Raw genomic sequence first — 19,128 nt, forward strand, 5'->3', positions numbered from 1 at the left:
ATAAAAATCCCTGACGAAGGACAAACTGGGCAAGAGTCTTAAGCTTCCTGAAACACATAAACCTTAAAATTAAAATCTTAGTTCATGATGTCAGTTACCAGTTACATCATAGGTGGCACATAATTAAACTTACAAAGGGGTTTCATTATTTTGGTTTTATGCCGGATATGGAAAACCAGTGCATTATTCATTTAAAAATTGTGTCAATTAGAAAAACCCCAAATGGAATAAGCAATTAAATATTAAAGGTGGCTGCCTCAGTGGAAAACAATCAGCAAGATAATTGGTAAAGTTTCCTGTGCAATGCAAGTGCCATTACAAAGTCCGAACAACTTCAAATCTAAAAAAGTAAAGAAATAAATAAATAAAACCCCCAAAAATCAACCTCATGAGGTTATGAAGATTTGGAGCTGCACAAAGAAATCGGCCATGTTTATTTCCTGGAGGAGTCGTGAGCTACAGTTTGGGCACATAAAAGCCCGTGAAAACAATAACCCCTAATTAGCTCAGCAATCGCACAGATGGGTCTGCGCTCCATGTCTGGAGCTTCGTTTTCAGTCCCAGATTCCCAGCAGACAGGAGGACACCGAGAGCCCACCCCAGCTCCTGATGAGGAGATCTCTGCTCCCCTCCAAGGCCAGGGCCCTGGCAGGTACTGGCAGGGTGGAACGGAGAAGTGCCTGGGATGGGGACTGCAAGGAAAAATATAATCTTCATTCAAAGCCTGCAATTCAAAAATCATTTCTTCTTCCAACAGCATGCAAACCACTTTTCAATGTTATGTGTCTCCTCCTTGTAAGGTTCCTGGGTTTTGTCATCAACAAGTCCAAAAATTTTATTGTCTTCTCATTTGATCTAGGTGAAGCTGGTAACTTCCATCAGTCAGACTGAAAACAAGCTAGGAACCCCCTGTGCTACAGAGCCCCTCTAACCTAGGATGTTTGCAGCTTGTCAGTGTAACAAATACAAATAAAAAGATTCTCTGTTAATGAAAAATGCCACATCTGCAACCGGTGCCAAAGAAGTCTCCCTTTGAGCCCAGCCCACTCTCTTCAATCAGTTCTTCCCAGTACTTGCATAGTCGCAGTTTTAACGTTCAGCACAGGCAGCAGTGAAAGCAAACAGCTGAACCGCTCCTGGAAAGGCACCACTGGGTCTGCACATCATGTCTGAAGTACAACGGAGAGCCCACAAATCTCTGCAGCTCCTACAGGACTCCTCTTGCCCACTCTGTCCCAGAGCGCTTGGGGAGCTTGAAAAACACAGGATTTAACGCTCAGCCCCTTACACGTTCCAGTCACTTTCTGTCTTATTTATGTGCATGCACAATATCCTGATAAACTAGAAGGGAGGCTGCAGCCATTCCATCTGCATTCCCTTTTATGCTAAGAAAGATAAATTGAGGCTGATTCAGAGGACAGATTTAAAGAACGCAGTATGTTACCAAGACAAGCGCAATCTTCCCAGGGAGCCGTTGTAGTGGCTTGTCTTGAGATCATGCCTTTATTTGTTTGCTAAAATAAATGGACACCACACAAAACTCAATTCATATACGAGACATTTCTTCCAGCCCACTGTACCTTCCTATTTTGCTTAGCCAGAACTGTCTTATTTTATTATTTATTGATGGGATCATTTAATGGCACATAGAAAATTAAAAATAATAAAAAGCTAATTAAAATCTTCAGTGCTTTCCTTTTAGTCTTCAGTAATCTATGGAACTGAGAGACATTTATATCCAAAGCACATTACAGTTTAAAGGTTTTTCTGTCTGTAATAATCTGTGGATACTTTCAATGGATTTTAATACAGACAAAACCAAAGAGATTTTATGGAACAGTAGAAGTATTTAATAAAAAAATCAGAATCAGTCAATTGTCGTTTTAAGACCAGGTGATAGAATTGGATAGCAGGGATAAAAACCCTAATAAATTCTGCAGGAACTGTTCAGAAGACTGAGAAAGAAGTCATCATTTCCCTTTAAATTAACAGTAGGACTTTTCCATAAGGGATGTTTTGAATTACAAATGACCAGAGGAATAAAATACAAATGCTTCATCTTCCTACACCTCTCTAGACTGTATTTAAAAAAAAACAAATCCAAAACCATGATCAACTTTTGTTATTATCAGTTTACAAATCACAGCTTTCAGAGACCCCGAATCCATTCTCGGAGGGCACTACTAGGAGTTCTGGGACTTCGGTTCTTGAATTTAGTAATGAAGGCAGATTATCTTAATCTAAGGAGATGCCATGAAATCCTTCAAGTAGATGCAGATAGAGGCTACGCATTTGCCTGCTTTGTTTGGGAGGGGAAGCCCACTGGAACCCTGCCATAATAATGAAGCGCTCCCTGCACACCAGTTCACATGTGGGGCTAAATCTGAAATGACATTTCTCAATGAAAGGAGCAGTATTCGCTCGTGTGCTCAGCATTTTGATGTCTGCCAAAATCTGGCAAACATGATTATAGACATCCAGCAGGCATGCCACAGCTCTATTTAGTCCTCATGTTTTAACGCCACGTTATGCAAAAAATAAAATAAAAAATAAAAGGCTGCTTTGCATTGGCATTCTGGGAGTATGACTGCATGCACAAGGATGGACTCAACACGTTTTGCAGTGCCTCATACAAGGATGGAATATCCGAACCCAAAGGGGGCTGCTTTACCACACTTATGGGGTCAGTTCAGCATCCTGCCCTCCAAACTGTAAGCCAGGGCAGAAACTTTGGGCTTCAGGGACTACCAATGTTTACTTGTGCTACCCTGCATGGCATTTTAATTAGTAACTGTGCGGATTTAAAACCTTTGAATGAACACACAGGGGCAGTTGTGCAGCCTAGCTTTTGTGTTTCCACTCTCTCAAAAAAATCCTGTTTGAGGACATCAGCAGGGGGTTAATGGAAGCTTTGATAAAGTTCTCCGAAGCCTTTTATTGTTGCTCAACTACAGACTGGACTCTGCTGTCTCTCTGGCTGCTTTCCAATTAATTTAGCTGCAAAACAACTAGAAAATTTAGAAGCCCACCTAAACATTTGGTAGCCACAAACATTCTTGGGTAAAAAGTCCTTCCACATTAAAATATCTTCTTGCCAATTGCTTATGGGAAGCGCTCAGACTGGACGACAAGCTCCACGAATGTGAAATATCAGCACACTGCCAGCGAAACAAAACACGTAGTTAAATAGTCCACAGCATATAAAAGCTGCAGCACCGTATCGTCATCTCTGTCAGTTTGGTAATATTCAACTGTACCAACATCACTGAGACCAGAATTTGATCCGATTTGACGTCTCCTAAAGGTAAATTTATATAATTTAAATATGGTCAACGCTATCCAGTCCTGAAATTAAATGCCTTTTACCCCAGGAGGATATGTAACTAACCTCCATTTCTCATAGCAGACCATGAGATCTTTTTTAAAATGTGACCAAACTTCTATTTAAATGCTGCAATTACTTCTTGGCATTATCTGACATGCAACTTGTCTAAGCTGTTCACTGAACCCTGAAGCTGGTTATTTACTAAGGATCTTTAGAAAGCACTTTTTTTTTTTTTTCCTTCCGACCAAGACTTGTATCCCCCACCTTGAATACAAATTCATGGAAATGGGTGGTGCAGATGGCTTTGCCAGCAAGCAGGCAGTTGTTATTTTAATTATTATTTCTTTGTGGAAAGCTGTAGTTACCTTAAAATAATAATTTAATCCCCCTCAACAATAGTTTTCCCGGTTTTGTTTTTAAGATGGGAGCACGTATACTTATAACTACGCATTTATTACAGACCATCAGTTAAAGCCTGTGCAAGAACACAGAGTTGTTAATAAGAAACTCCCACTTGCATCTGCCAGCTTGGAGAAGCTCATTACTCGACACATTATCTTACGCACATAATTAAACGTGCAGTAGAAGAAATCTGAAGTGGTCAACACACGGTATCTCTGAGGCTCTGAGAAATCTCATGCTCAGCACTGAAATTTGCCCATTCAAAATTATTCCTCGCTGTTTGCTTCCATGCAATTCCCAAATTTCTTGCGCTGGGAGCACTTATCTTCTTTCTAGATCTCCCACCACATTTATATTTGAAAGGTCTGTGGTTTCCCAAAATACGTTGTTGGGTTTGCTTCAGAAGTCCTTACGGCAACTCCCTCCAACGTAAATCTTCAGACAGCAAAAGCCAAAACACAGCTCCCTGGGAGAAACAAAGCAAGGGAAGAACGAGGCAGGTCGCTGTCCTGCACAACCCAGCAGGTCGCCTCACCGGTTATGGCAGATGAAACCCTACAGCAGCTGGCACCTTGTCATAACCTCTCTGCTTGGAAATGTGTGTACAGGCAGGGATTGCCGCTCATGTCTAGCAGATAAATGTGAAGCCTTAGAAACCATACTGGTTTAGATTCACAATGAGAATGAGAAAGTTACGTACAATTAGCCTGGAATTCGGCAAGATGCTGCAACAAGTCACTCGGAGTGTCACACTCATACATTACCCCTTTTTCAAGTCCCTACCTACTAGTTTTGAATCTCTTTCCCTATTGAATTCACACTTGACACAGCTCTGTCTGAGGAACAAGGAGACTGCTGATCCACCATCCTTAGTACAAACACCTTTAAAGCAAAATAAAAACACCCCTTTGCAACAACTCCCCTTTTCCTTTGCCTTGAAATTTTGCAGAAAAAAAAGAATGTAGCAGCTAAAAGTATCACAGGCACATCCCATGCTCTGGACATCTGGCATGTTTCCAGATGTTTGCCAAGAGATTATTTTAAATCAGCTACGTGCCAAAGTTTCCTCCTGGGTTTGTGTGCCTGTAAAAGGACTCCTGGAACATGCTACTTGTATCCTGTGGCTGCAGGGAACAAGTAACTGGAAAGGGTGGGACCATACTGGTAGCAAGTGAGTAAAAAAAAAAAAAAAAAAAAAAAAAAAATTGAATTCATTTGACTCCTGGATGTCCAGGAAGGCTGCAGCCAGGTAACTGCTGTGCCCAGTACCTGGAGTGCCACTCGTTCCCGTGGGCAGAGACACAAACTCGCCCACCTTCACAGCTTCCAGGCTGGGCCATCCAACTTGCTGCAAACCTCAACACTTCCCAAGTGGTCCAAAACACTCACATAGTAACAGCCTGTCTCAGCACCTTAATCCTGCCATCCACAGCACCCTAAACCTCACCAGCACTACCCTGTCCTCACACCACCCAAGGGAGCCAGGCGAGGAGCTGGGCTGGAAAACCCACCGGCCATGAAATGGGAGCTGACCTGCAAGAGCCTCCTGATACCCTCAGCAGGCACTGGGGAACGGTAATACCAGAACAGAAAATTACTGATTTTACCAGCTTATGCTATTTAGAGAGTCTGTGAAACTGTGACATGACAGTATGATGAATCTTGTCTTCAAGTTCACAGAGCTCCTTTCCCTGGCTATTTGAAGATGACGTCTTCCTTGGGGTTATACAGCCCTGCAAAATTATGTTTCAACACAACAATAAACAGTCCAGGACTACATTAAAAAAAAGGAAAATTTTTGCAGGAGTTCAGCATAAAGCTGTAACAGTCTGAACAACTAGAGACCTTGCTATTGTTTTAAGCGAAATTAACTTATTTTATCACCTCCCTATCAACAACATTCTCAGTATGCACATAAATATCACCACAGACAAAAATAAAAAAATAGTGTGTTCACTCTCAGCAAACAGAAAAGATTTACTATTTATACTGAAACCAGGACTGCACTCAAAGAACTGTTCAGAGAAGTTTAGAGAATCAGATGGATTGATCAATCTTCAGAGTATCGGTTAATTGTATTTTCCAGTAGTAGTCTAAGGGTATTCATACAGTCACCTAAAGAAAGGTCTGCGACTGAGATCAGCTTAACAATGTCTTTTGATGTTTCACTACAGAGCAATTCTTCATAGATAAGTTACAAATATCCAGGAAAGTAGCACATTAAAAAGAAAATACTGAAAACCTGAGGTTTCCTGGCCTTGGCATGTGTTGCTTTTGATCGGCCCGAGCAACTATTACTTTGTCGATACGAGGAGTGCACGCTGACCAAGGGCAATGTATGTCCATGAATTTTTACTGACTGCAAATTCAGCTCTGCACAAGCTAAACCACACCGGCAGAATACAAGACCTTATATGCATTTTCTGTGCTGTTCTGCGTAACACGTGAGGAATGCTAATCAGCATTTGAAAGGAAACGTGGGCTTTCAAAGAAGGCCCACCAAAACACAAAATGGGAATATATATTCCCCTACCAAAAGTCCAGTAGAACTCGTGAGTCATCTGGAAGCGAATGACTCCTACTTCTTTCCCTCCCCCCTGCCATTTCTAACTTAAAACTCAATCATCCTCAAAGGATCGGGATCTTTCAGATTTTTTTTTCCTTTTTAGTAATGGAATTAAGAACATAACCAACAAACCAACCTAAAAGCTAAATAAAGCTTAACAACAGCTGACATTTTCTCTTCCTAGAACTGAATGTATTTCAGGTTCATCACAGTCTGGTTACCACAACTGCAGCCTGTCCCAGAAGAATACTCTATTCACGCGGGTCTTCTCGGTGGTGCTCAAGTCATGGTGGCACCGTGACCCATTTTAGCTCCTGCCTGGAAATGGATAGTGAACAACCGCAGGGCTCTGAGTGACGGTGAGGGACCAGGGGAGCATACAAAAGGGGGGGGGGGGGGAAGGACTGCAGCACTGCCAGCCACATCGCTCTGCCTCTCTGAGATGAAGCAGCTTTGAGACAGGCGAACAGACAGCTAGACAGGCAAGGTGTGGGGGATCGCACAGACAAAGGAGCTGGGGAGAGAAGCAAGAACAGCAAGAGGAAAAAATGGGACAGAGAGCCTGATATATTCATAAGAAAGATCAATTCTTGATCCTGAGCACAGGCAGCTTGCAAACATTCAGTCTGATGCAATGGGAGAAAGAGTAAGTTTGTTTATTTATACTGTATTTTCATCCTAATTGGCACATCCTGCCTCCACCTAGCTGTGCTGGTCCACTTAAGGAAACACGGAGGCCAAGGTAACCTAACAAGGTAACAAATCACCAGGCAGTCTGTTTATTCAGAAATACCAGCCGTTTTGGCTCCAACAAGCAAAGGAGCAAGAAGGACACCCATCCCTCATAAAATGCAGACAAAAAGAAGGAAACAAAGCAAACAGCATAATGAGTTCGGCCTTTAAATCTCATTTTGAGCTTGTGGAGGCTCTCCCCCCTGCCTTATGAATGCCTTTAGCATCCATGCAAAACCTTGTCCTTGCAGTGCTGCCCCCTCGGACACGCACAGAGCCGAACTTAGCAGTGAGCCTGGCTGTCAGGCTGGGGACCGAAGCACCTCAGCTGTAATCTTTAATAAAAATATAAACTGTTCAGCGCCTCTTCAAAAAACCCAAAAGCTGCCTGCTTGCTGTGAACAAGGTCTCTTTATTGAGAGATTTACTTTTAATTTTGAACAGCTTCGCAGCATATCCTTAGCAGAAAAAAAGAGCGAGCCCAGAGATTTTTGAGCTATTCAGCCAACTGCCTGGTGGAGTCTCTCATTGAAATTAGCTTCTCCTAGCAGCATCGCATGAGAATTGCTGGTTTGCATCTCTTTCACAAGTCATTTCACATTTTTAAAAGATGGACAAAGTGATGATTTCATTTGATTGAAAACAGAAAGCCACAAAAATCACCACTGCTGGTGGAGACCCTTAATATCAGCATTTCCCAGTACCCACTGTGCTAAGGGCACCGGCTCCACATTTCAACAGCTCAGTGTTCCATACTTCGCTTTTTTAATTTCTTTTTAATCTTATATGGGAAAAGAGTGTCAGCTCCCATCTCAAAAAAAAAAAACAACCAAACTATTCTAAACATGTAGAATAGCGAGCTGAATTCAACATTCAACATTCAGAATTCTTAAAATGTCACAACATTGAAGTATTTCACTAGGAGACAGAAATTTTAACTTGGTTCAAAGCCTGGAATTTCACTTCTCTCATTAAAAAGAGAAAAAAATAAAAGCTATAAAACCCAGGACCTTTTCAAAGGAAGCAGGCAAAATACTTTTTCAAATGCTTTTTGATCCTGCTTTGAATGGCAAAAGCTTATTTTCATTTAAGCATTTTTCTACAGTATTGGAAACTGAAAAGAGTTTCTAAACAAAGGGAGAAAGTAAACTGCCTCGTTTCATTATCTCCAGGAGTAAAATGGCAAAAGTAAACAAAAAAACACCTGTGCCTTCCAACAGCACCTTTCATGTCACTGCAACACATTTCTTCAATTTTGTGCTGAATATACCAGTAACTGATTTCTCATTGCTTTCTGTACGTCTCCAAATGCATACCTTCTATAGGGGCTGGCAGCAATGCAAGCAAACATACAAATATTTGGATTTCTGATTCAGACATGAAAAACTGCATTCTAGAATTTCTGTATATTTTCTTCAGATTACATGGTTGCATATTTGGAAAGTCAACTTGAAACTGCTGTTAAGTGGACGGATTTCCTCTTCCCTTGCATACTTATAACCCTTACTGAATTTAACTCTAAGATGCACCTCTCGCAAACAATGCCAGCAAATTCCCCAGAATACAACCCAAAAGCACTGCTCATACCTAAAGAACTAAAGAGCCACATTAATAACAAATTTTTTTTATCAAATGTTGGAAAGCACAAGCACAGATAGCAAAACCAATAAAGTCATTTACAGATTTTCAGTGTTCGTAGCTCATTTCTATTAGCAAAACAGGGAAAGAGTGTTATTAAAGGAGCTTGGCTCTAACCTGAATTTAGAAATTGCTGCAAGGAAACCAAGGTAGCTTTACATCAGTGTAAGAAAGGTGCAAGATCAAAACTAAGCCTGTGGCAGTGCTCTATCATGACATGATTTCTTTATAATGAAATATAGTGAAAGAAAATTAGTGGCACAAGAATTTTAATGCACCCCAGACACACATTTACAATGATTAAACAGATCAGTACTTGTAAAACCCAAGGGTCCAACTTTACAAACCTTTACTTAAGCAAACAGTTTCACTGAAATCAATGGGATTATTTGCATATGTAAGGACTGATTATCTCCGTTGAGATCTCTAGGTTTAGGCTACACATTTCTGTTTAGATCTTCTAAGCAGCAGAATATACAAAATTGTATGAAGAACTGGAGAACGCCAGTACCTTGGAATTAATTTTCATTTGTATCAGTACAGTTTTCTCCGGCCCTCTGAAGCATTTGATAGACTGGGCATGTTTCAAAATTGGAAGTGTTGGCAAAAATACAAATTTCCTGATGTGAAGAACTGCTACTCATGGATAATAAACAAAATCAATTCTTATTTGCATATTCAATCAGATTTTGGTTTGCATATTAAAGCGTAAGATGGTAGAATTTTCACACGGTAGACTGATCCCACTTACTTATTCATGCATATACGCATCCACTAATCCTTACACATGCCAAAATCAGTCAGAAATACTCTCTTTGCTAGGCATCCATAGCACAAAACACTGTCCCTGCCGCTGTTCTCAACCTTCTCTTTCCGTATAGTGTATGACAGCATTCTCCCACAGCTTTCTCCCAAGACTCTGTAACAGCCCCTGTTCTCTAGTAGTCTTCTTTTCACCAGGCAGAGCAATAGTTTGATTTTTTGAATCATAATTTAAAAGCCATGCTGTCAACTGTATGTGTAAAGAACAAAAACCACTGGACTAGGTTTTCAAAGGAGCTTCAGCATGGACTTGACAATTTTGCTTGTAACTGTCACTGCAAAACTGAACATATCTCCCACTGTTAATATTGAAGTGCTCTGGACTACAACTAAAATTTGTAGATTTAGACTATGCATACCTATTTTTCACCCACATCTAGTAAACAGAAATCACAATATTTACAGAGTCCAGTACTATCAAAATAGGCGATATTAATACTGTACCATACACGAGAAGTCTAACGATAAATGATAACCCTGTAAGCTAGCCTCCAAGGTGCTGAATGCCTGCAGCATCTGTGGGACTTGAAGGCAATCAGTGCTGTAAGCGATTAGATAACAGGTTTGACGGTCTTGTAGCCAGTCTGACAGTCTGGATAACTAATTTGCATACAGAAGAGTGCCATATTTAAATGTATGTAATTTTGTGCATTAAATTAAAAATTCAACTGGAAACCTGTGCTTGAAATCTTAGCTAGCTGCATACAAGAAATGTTTTCATGTAATTAAAGAAATAAAATCATACAAACGATCATCAAAATGAAACTGTGATCTGCTGCAGCAGCCTTTACTAGGGCAAGCACAGGGGGCAGAAAAAAGTAGAACTGCCTAGGGTACCTGAAATAATCAGGTATAAACAGAAATAGTATTTCACTCTCCCGGATGAATGAAAGGCAAAAATCAGCCAGCACGAAGATGAAAGCCCATATAGGATTTCTAAAGTAATGCCAGCTCTGATCAATTGAAACGTTGTTAGCAGCTGGTTAAGGAGGTATTTATTTAACAATGGGACAGAATCTAATTGACTTTGCAGGAGAGAAGGAGAGCAGGCAGGCGAGCAAGTGAGACTCATCTTTCTGAACCTCACAGAGCCCTTTTTGGAAGATGGCAGAAGCACAACCCTGCGCTTCCCAAGCACCTATTTCGCCCTCTGTAAACACCCAGGGCCCATTTGTGTCCATGTGCAGGGTCTCCCCTACAAAGGGCCGAGCTACTGGTGGCCCTGGCTCTGTCCCCTCGCAATGCCAGGGCAGCCGTGCTGTTCTGCTTCTGCAGAATGCCTCCCAGCGTCCTCGCAGCATGCTGCAGCACCGCTCTGCTCCCAGCTACCGCAGTCAAACCCTCCTCTGTTTTTCTAGATGTAAAGAATTTAAACTAGCCATATAAATAAGCAGGAAATAAGGGTTTGACCCAGTTATGCATCTTAGGGCTCCCTGCATTCATTTGCTAATGTTAAATGCAATGGAAATCACAGCTTTCCTAAAAAAACAGGCAGGAGAGAGAGGAAAAGAATTTGCATTCAGGCTCCTACCTGCTTGGTTAGTTGTCACAGTGACTGACACAGCTTGGTCCTGGCTTGGATTTTGTTTGGACACTCCATTCACCGCCCAGACTTCAAAGGTGTAGTTAGTGTGTGCCAGGAGGTCGGTAATGGAGACCTTGGTGGTTTTCAAGCCATTCTGCTGGGGGCTGAAGTGCACACCGCTGCCACAGGACCGGCAGCGGCTCAGGTCACCCGCACCGCACCGCTTGCAGACCACGTTGTAGGAGATGTCTTCCCGACCACCTCTGTTCTGGGGTGGGCTCCACTCCAAGTTCACAGACGTCTCATTGACATTGGAAATCAGGTTCTGGGGAGCAGACGGAGGGCCTAGAGAGAAGAAGCTCACATTTTTAGTAACTGCAAAAAGCTTACATAGCACCTTCAGACTGAAGGTCCCGGGTGATACTGAGCATGCACAACTCCCAATTATGTCAAGGACAACAGAGACCACACATAATTTTACTTCTGTGTGTTCTTAATAAAGATGAAAAATGAACTGGTAAGTCAAACTTTGATCCCTTCATCTGATGAATTAACAGTATTTTCCAGCTCTAAATGATCTGGAAAGCCCAATATTGTAAATAAACAGGAGTGGAGTTTTTTCCACTTTCACCATTTATACTTCTGATGAAAAACTTAAAAATTACATATTTTACATTCATTTTTCCATGATCCCCTAAGCAAACCATCAATCACACAAATTCCTGCTTCAGTTGAGATTTTCAAGGTCCCCCACTACCTACCGACAGACTCTCATTGAAATTGCTGATCTCCTGGTATTTTTTTTCTTAAGAATAGAAGTGCAATATTTTCCAGACAAGTTTATGTCAGATCACATTCAGGGAACACTGAAGCCCATCAAGCACAGAGCTGGACATGACACTTTGGGATGCAGGAAGGAGATCTGAGTAGAAAGCAAGGCACAGAACTAAGGCTCTGAAGGACAGAGAATAAGGGTTACAATAGGAGAATGCCAGAGAATGTGAAAGAATTGGGAAGGAAAATACTATGAAACAGCTGAAAGAAGAGCTGATACAAGAAAACTGGTCAGGAAACAAGAGACCATAGAGAAAGCTTGGAAATCAGGCTGAATCAGAGACACAAGGACAGCTGTTGCACCACGGGAACAGGAGACATTAAGACTCAAACACACTGCCAAACAGTTCCCAGCTGGTTCCAGCACAGGGACTATGGAATTTGGGGATGGAGCCAAAGGCAGGCTGGGGAGGACCTCCCTGAGCAGAAGGGCAGAGCTGGGCACAAGGAAGGGGTGGCAGCAGCAAAGCAGAGCCGAGCCCAAGGGACACAGCTCCTCCCGGCACCCTCAGCAACCCGCTGGGACCATAATGGTCAGTTCTGCCCCACTGGGCGAAGAGCCTCCAGCAGTGCCCTGCCTCGCACCGTAACCAACGCAACAGGCAGAAATCTTATTTATATGCTTAAATCTCCACAAGCCCAAAACCAACGAGCAAATTGAAAATGCAAAGAGCTAATCCTCTGACTCTTAATTTAATTTCAATACAGTTCAGGTGAGACACACTTTTCGTACCCTTAAATTTAATGAGGATGGTTCAGAGCAACCCCGTGAAACAGATGGGTATTTCATACATCACGAAAAGCTTCACTGACCAGATAAAGGCAGCCTCTTTGGGGCAGAGCACAAGGGTGCTCTGGCTACACACACACACAGATACTTTGGGACAGGATAGAAGGTCAATACTGTATCGAACAGAAATGAAACAGACCGAGAACAAAGCTTGCAAAATATCATGATCCAAACCAGAATACAGTACAAATGGAAGTCCTTAATAATTACTCGTAGTTAGAGCTTTAAATACAAATATCATTCCTAGAAAAATACTGGACATTATTTTGTAGAAAGTCACAGATTCAATTTTTGTTCAAGACACAGGAGAGCTTCCGAAAGCTTAAATTCCATCGAAGTAGATTTTGATGGTTGGAAATTAAAATAAGTTCAACAAGATTTCCTGGTAGAAAAGGAAGGGAAAGAGAAAGTTCTGGCAAGTTTCCTTCCAGGTTTTCCATTTCTGTTATTTGTCAAACATTTTGAAACTGGAAAAAAAAAACCTCAACCAGCACCAACAGTTTCATTAACTGTACAAATAAATCAATCATAGGCTCTCATATTCCAAAGGTACAAACACAGTCATCAGGGTAAGATGGGAACCAAATAAATTATGGTGAAATTCTGCTGAAATTGCAAAGAGACTCAAGTGTAGCAGCAAAGAGGTTAAGCCGTTCAGAGGTGACTACGGTGAAGATTATTCTGGCTGCCTCGATTCATCAGGTGCATCTAAAAGCACCTGAGCACGCAGTGGAGGAAAAGGTTTTGAAGGCTAAATCACATCCTTCGGTCTGTGCTTGAAGCTGCCAGGATGTAATACATGTTTAACAGGAGACAGGACTTTTTATTTTAGGAGAGGCAGGTAGGTTAAGAAAAGAGTCTTAAATTACATAGAGGTCAAATGTATCTACTTATCTTTAGTATCTATATGAAAGGACTCTGCTGCAGGAGTAGCTGAGCAAGGTTGTTTCTCTGTGCTTGCTTCAGAAATAGGAAATTAATATACTCATTTTGAAAAGAGGGAAATCCTCCCTTCCTGCCAAACTCCTGAAATAGTCTCTGAGTTAATCAGGGCTGACAGGTAGAATTACTGCAAGAAGAGAGAACCTGGGCCAGCCTCTGCGATGGGGAGCCCTCCTGCCTGCTGCACCACCGGCTGCCATTCATGACTTTTATTTATACACTGGCAGTGTTTAGGAATCCTAAGGACAAAACCTTTTACTCAATGACCAGTTACCAAACACAGTAAGAGATGTTTCCTGCTCCAAAAATGCTTAGAAACTAACAGAGAAAGAAAAGGAAAATAAACTAGTTTTAATCTGTGTTCGTCATGTGGAAACTGAGATAGAGGGAGATGCAGTGAGACGACAAGGGCACACAAGACGTGTCCTGCACATCTGGGCATCAGTCACAACTCTTCCAAGTCTCAGCCCCGTGCCTCTGCCCCATAACCAGCTCTTCTTCCTTGCTTTTGCCAGGGAAAAAAAAGCTGGGTTTGCCGGCTCCCCTGACCTGGAGAAAGCAGTTTCTGCTTAGCCTGCAAACACACAAACCTCCTTTTCAAAAATACACTCCGAGTGCAATGAGGTGGAAGAAACTCCTGAAATCATGCTCGAGTGGCAGCACGAGAACTGCTGAGCAGGAGCCGATCTAAACCCCTTCTACCCCAAAACTCCCCAAACTGCCCCACGCCAGGGTTCTCTCTTCAGGGCAGGCAGGTGCACAAGGTGACAACATTCAGGAGAGCAAACAAAAGCCTCTGGAGGAAACCAACAGCCTCAGCAGACTGCAAACCTAAGTCCATGCTGTGCAGCAAAGGTCTGACCTCATCAGAGCGGCTGCCGGAGCTGGTGGAAGCTGAGGACGTGTCCTCCCAGAAGCCACTCAGTACCTGGCAGCAGCAAGCCCTACACAGAAACTGCTCCTGTGGGAAATCACAAGAGCTCTACAGTGGAAAAAAAAGCAAAAGGTGTTTTCTTACAGAGCGATCACTTGCTGCAATCACCCAGGCGAGAGCATCGGCTCGGAGTGCAGCCAGGAGAGCCAAGATAAGGTGGTGCCAGTGCAAACACCTCCCCTCCCTGAGCAACGCCCGGCTCTGCCAGGTTGCCCTCATTTCAGGGGGATATTCGCAAAGGAAAGTACTCCCCGCGAGGAAGGTTCATACTGCCATAGTTACAGTCTGAAAGATGTGCCTTTTAGCTCAGATATAGCAGCCAGTTTGGGGTTAAACTCTGACTTACTCTGATGTCCATTAAGATATTTTCCAAGGCTCTAGGTCCAGTTTCACATGGGAAAATATGCCAGAATGAATCAAGCTCCTCAGAAGCAAAAAGTCAGTAATTAGTATGTGGGACAGGGCATTGCAGTGTCTAAACAGAGACGCAGTGAAGCGGAAAACCTGGGAAGCAGATGCTTGCAGGTCACAGAGATGAGTGCACCACCTCCAGAATGAAAAGGAAGATGCGGGGGAGTCTCCAAATGGTGGGCTGACATTACAGTGAGGGGAAAAGCAATTTCTTTTCTTTCTGGAGCCTAATCATCAATGGAGCTGTTGGCACTGGGAGTGGGGAATAGTTTCAGATTGATGGGCCTGGTTTCAGATGTTGAAACACAGGGCGTATCTGCTCCTTCAATGGTGATCAGGATTTGCTTTGTTTCTGACAACAGAGCCACTGCCGCTAGATAAGATGAAAACCCTTTCAGGGCCCTGGCAGGCTGAAAGTGCCAGCACAGTTCCCACACAAACTCAGCTAGAAGGATCCCGCAGGAACAGCATCCTGCCAGCCAGACCACTACCCTGACATAAACCCTCTGGCAGAAAAAACTAGCTATGGGGCAGATGAGAGGGGAGACAGGCAGCTATGCCTCAAACTGATGCCAGCGCCTGCGATTTTGTCCTAAGTCCCATAATTTACAGCACTTTTCCTAAAACTGCTGCTGATGGAAGCATGCCATAGCATGAGCCATTTGGCATTCTGGAAGCACGGAGTTAAGACTGCCACACTGCCCAGAAGGTCTTAAAAAAAGCGACAGTTCCTACAGGGGAAAAAAAAAATATATTAGAGACTTTTTATTTTGACAAACAACTAATTTTAAAATTCATTTGATGATGTTAGGAAGGCAGGTGCTCTCACTTTCCGTGCCCAAGCCAACAGAACCTGAGGCATGGATCCACAGAGCTGCTCCCACTTTTCCCATCAGGGACTGCAAAGAGGGCACGGTTTGTTCATGGGGCCTCGAAGCCGGATCCCCCACCCAGCCCATTTACCAGCACCGTGAGCAGACACAGGGGGAGCTCCTCCATGGGAGCGCAGGGAACGGAAGTTTTTAATTTTATTCCTTCCTGGGGCTCCATAAATCTTGCTTCACAATAAACCCATCAAAATCAACTGAGCCATGAAACAAATGGAAAGGCCCTGGGTGGAGCAGTTCATGGTGTGTGTCAGGGCTCCGGGAAACACCGAAGAGTCTGTTTAGCAACAAATAATCTTTGTCAAGCTAATCTTGCTATCTTCCTCAACCCTCCTATTAGATTTACTTAAATTATTGGGCAATGCCGATTGTTTGGCTTTCTCTTGCTGCAATAAGCTATAGCCATTATATCTACCCGTTTCTTACCCCCACAGACAGACAGATCCGTCTGTCTTGAGGACAATGTTGTATCCCACATCCAATGACTATTCAGAAAAACAGAGCTTTTAAGGGGTTAAAAGGACGAGTATTACCCGTACTAAAAGGAGTGATGTATTTTAGCACTCTCACTACAACCTCATGCTGCATTTTAACTTTTCATCCATCAATACTTCTGTCTCTGCCTTCCCACAGAACACTCTGGTTCCTCTCCAGTCAGCTCCTGCACATGCCACTGCAAGACTTGAAAAAGCCTGATAAAAGCCATGACGAGCACATGTATCAACACCTGAGGAGCTCCCTCCTACCTTCCAGACCACAGGACAACTCCGTGTGCTACATGACCTGTGTGCCACATTAATACATGTGCCAGCTCCCTGTGGATTCCAGGTCTCCGTGAGCATAGTTAGGGAGCCTCTGTGATTCATACCAGGGATGGAGCCTGGTCCAAGCACAGAAGTGACTCACAGCTTCCACAGCGAAGACCCAGTAATGAACTTGCTATCCAGGATGGAACTAGCACCAGTGGGGTGCACATGGCACGGGGTCAGGGCTGTGAAGCGAAGCAGGCTGCAGACCAGCACCGGGCATAATGACATTTCAGTAAACTGTTTATTTGCAAGGTATGTACTTTGCATTTAAATCAGCTGCCCTACGCGCTGAGGGACCATCAGAGGTTGTTGGCTCAACCATCAACAGGTTATTTGCCTGTTTTTTGGGTACCATCCTGCTGAGGAAGTTATCCCAAAGCCCCTTTCTTCCTGCCATCAAAGGATAACAGTACAAGTGCAGGAGGTTCAACCTAGTGGGGCACTGGTAATAATCATTCAGCCAAGGAAAAAGAAAGTCTGCCTTTAACTCTGAATGATTTCAAAGGCAAATAGCATAAAGACAATTAGCTGCAACTGAGTGAATATTCCTACTGCCCTCAGGGATCGGTCTTGCCCAGCCCTTCATGCACGCCAAGGGGAAAGCACAGGCGCCAGGACCCTCGGTGTGCCCACGACGGGGTCTAACCGGGGTGCGCCAAGACGGTGCGCCAGGACTGCGAGTTCAGCACCACCACAAAGCCACGAGTCCAAAGGAGAGAGCCTCTTCCCTCACAAATTCCGTATACCACAAACCCATCTCAAAGAACGTGCTGGAGCTGGGCTCCTGGAGCTGGAGGGACTCGAGCCAGACAGGCAGACAGGCACGGTTTGTCAGGCGTGCAGACAGATTCCAACCCAGTCAGCCGACCCTTTCTCCCTACAGCTGTAAACCTGACCGATCTACGCAACTGAAAAATACCTGTGGAAACTAACCCTGGGATCTGAAGGTAGAACTGCAAGTGCACCATGCTGAAGAACCGTATTTAAATGGTTATGACAAAGGTTTTAATAAGCCTGGTTTTACATCTTCCTTTTTTATTCCTGATCTGCCCAGCAAGGTGCTTCTCTAAAAGTCTCTGTGGGTGTACGCAGTCAATTCAATTACAGTTCTCTACAACTGGACCAGACAGACTTGTTTGACATAAAGAATACTGTCTTCACTAAACCAGTTAATTTAGTTCAGCAACAGTGCATGGTTAGGAGGCGTGGATTAAAGGGCAGTGAAAGGAGAAGAGAAAGAAATGTTTCCCAGCAAAACAGCTCCTGAGTGACTCTGCTGTCCCATAAAATGACAAGAAATAAGGAGGAACTTGCAGCTTGGCTCTGTGCTGCCCCAGAATGATAGGATGCCAAAATCCCACTTTTAGACAACTAGCAGCTCCAAACTTTAGGCAAACAGCTTTTATTCACCAAAACTACAGGCAAGTAAAAAAAAAATAAAATCCTTTTTTCTTTTTTTCAGAGGTCCCATGGAAAAAAGCACCAAAGCTAAAGTTGTGGGCTTTGGTTTGGCCAATTTTATCAGACCCAAGTAGCCACAAGATACTGTTTTCTTCAACAGAAAAGCAAAACCACCACAAAGCAAACCAAAAAGCACCTCAGCACAGGGTTCTGACACTTAATGCCTTTAAAGTTAATTTAGCACTTACAAGAAACCCGCTCTGATGGCACCCAAAATAAAGCTCTTAAGCCACGAACAGCCATCTGCCCGCAATCTGCCACAGCCTGTCCCCTGGCAGAGGGCTCCCTACCAGCAGCCTCTTTCTTTGTGCCAGCTTCGTTCTCGACCAACACTGGTAGTGGATTATTTTGGCAGCAACATTACCCATGAAGGACTAAACTGATATTATCAGTATCTGGACTGTAACCACATCTGTTTACTACTAACCTATGGTACGGTTAATATTTATTACCATGCAAGATCTACCTGCGGGAGGAGATCTATTAAAAATGCAAGCTGAAACCCACACTCTCCATGGAAGTGCTAATGGAGATATTCCAAACATACAACCTCAAGAAGGCAAGCCTTCGTTAGGAGCACCCAGCCAGTCACCAGATCAGTGCATCTGAAATGCACCTTCCTTTAAAAGCAATATGCTTTCAAAAGGTATGTACGTGACTAAGTAACAAGCACGATGAAGCTTTTGAGCCCTGGAAGGAGAAAATTATTTAAAAAATAATATACTCAATCTGTGTGTGCACGTGTGTAAAAGCACATTTCTCTATCAGGTAACAGATGTGTCTGCAGCCAGGGCAATGGATAATTATTTTCAAGTGGGTTGTCACCCTGCATTCAGTCTGTGTTCGCCTGACAGTGTGAAATCGGAAGGAAGCTTCATTGGCAATTCCCACCAGGCATCAGGAAACCTCAAGCATGTAGGAAAGACTTTAATCTTCTTTAACGATTCCTGCACTCTCCTCGAGGAAAATATCACCTCTCTTTGAGGCAGAAAAAGTAGACCTTAGCTTAATAAGGATTAAAAATTATTCCAACAAACAGCAAAAATTACA

The 19,128-nt window shown here is 43.2% G+C and overlaps 1 protein-coding gene across 1 annotated transcript in view; it reads right to left on the bottom strand.

Moving 5' to 3' along the window:
- The window catches only part of EPHA4 (EPH receptor A4), a 107,091-nt gene that overhangs the window by 37,466 nt on the left and 50,497 nt on the right, over window positions 1-19,128 (bottom strand). Inside the window, exon 5 of the mRNA XM_037407441.1 lies at window positions 11,017-11,355. Coding sequence (XP_037263338.1) covers window positions 11,017-11,355 — 339 coding nt within the window. The remainder of the gene's footprint in view (window positions 1-11,016; window positions 11,356-19,128) is intronic.

Source organism: Falco rusticolus, chromosome 13 (assembly GCF_015220075.1).
Source record: "Falco rusticolus isolate bFalRus1 chromosome 13, bFalRus1.pri, whole genome shotgun sequence".
NCBI lineage: Eukaryota > Metazoa > Chordata > Aves > Falconiformes > Falconidae > Falco > Falco rusticolus.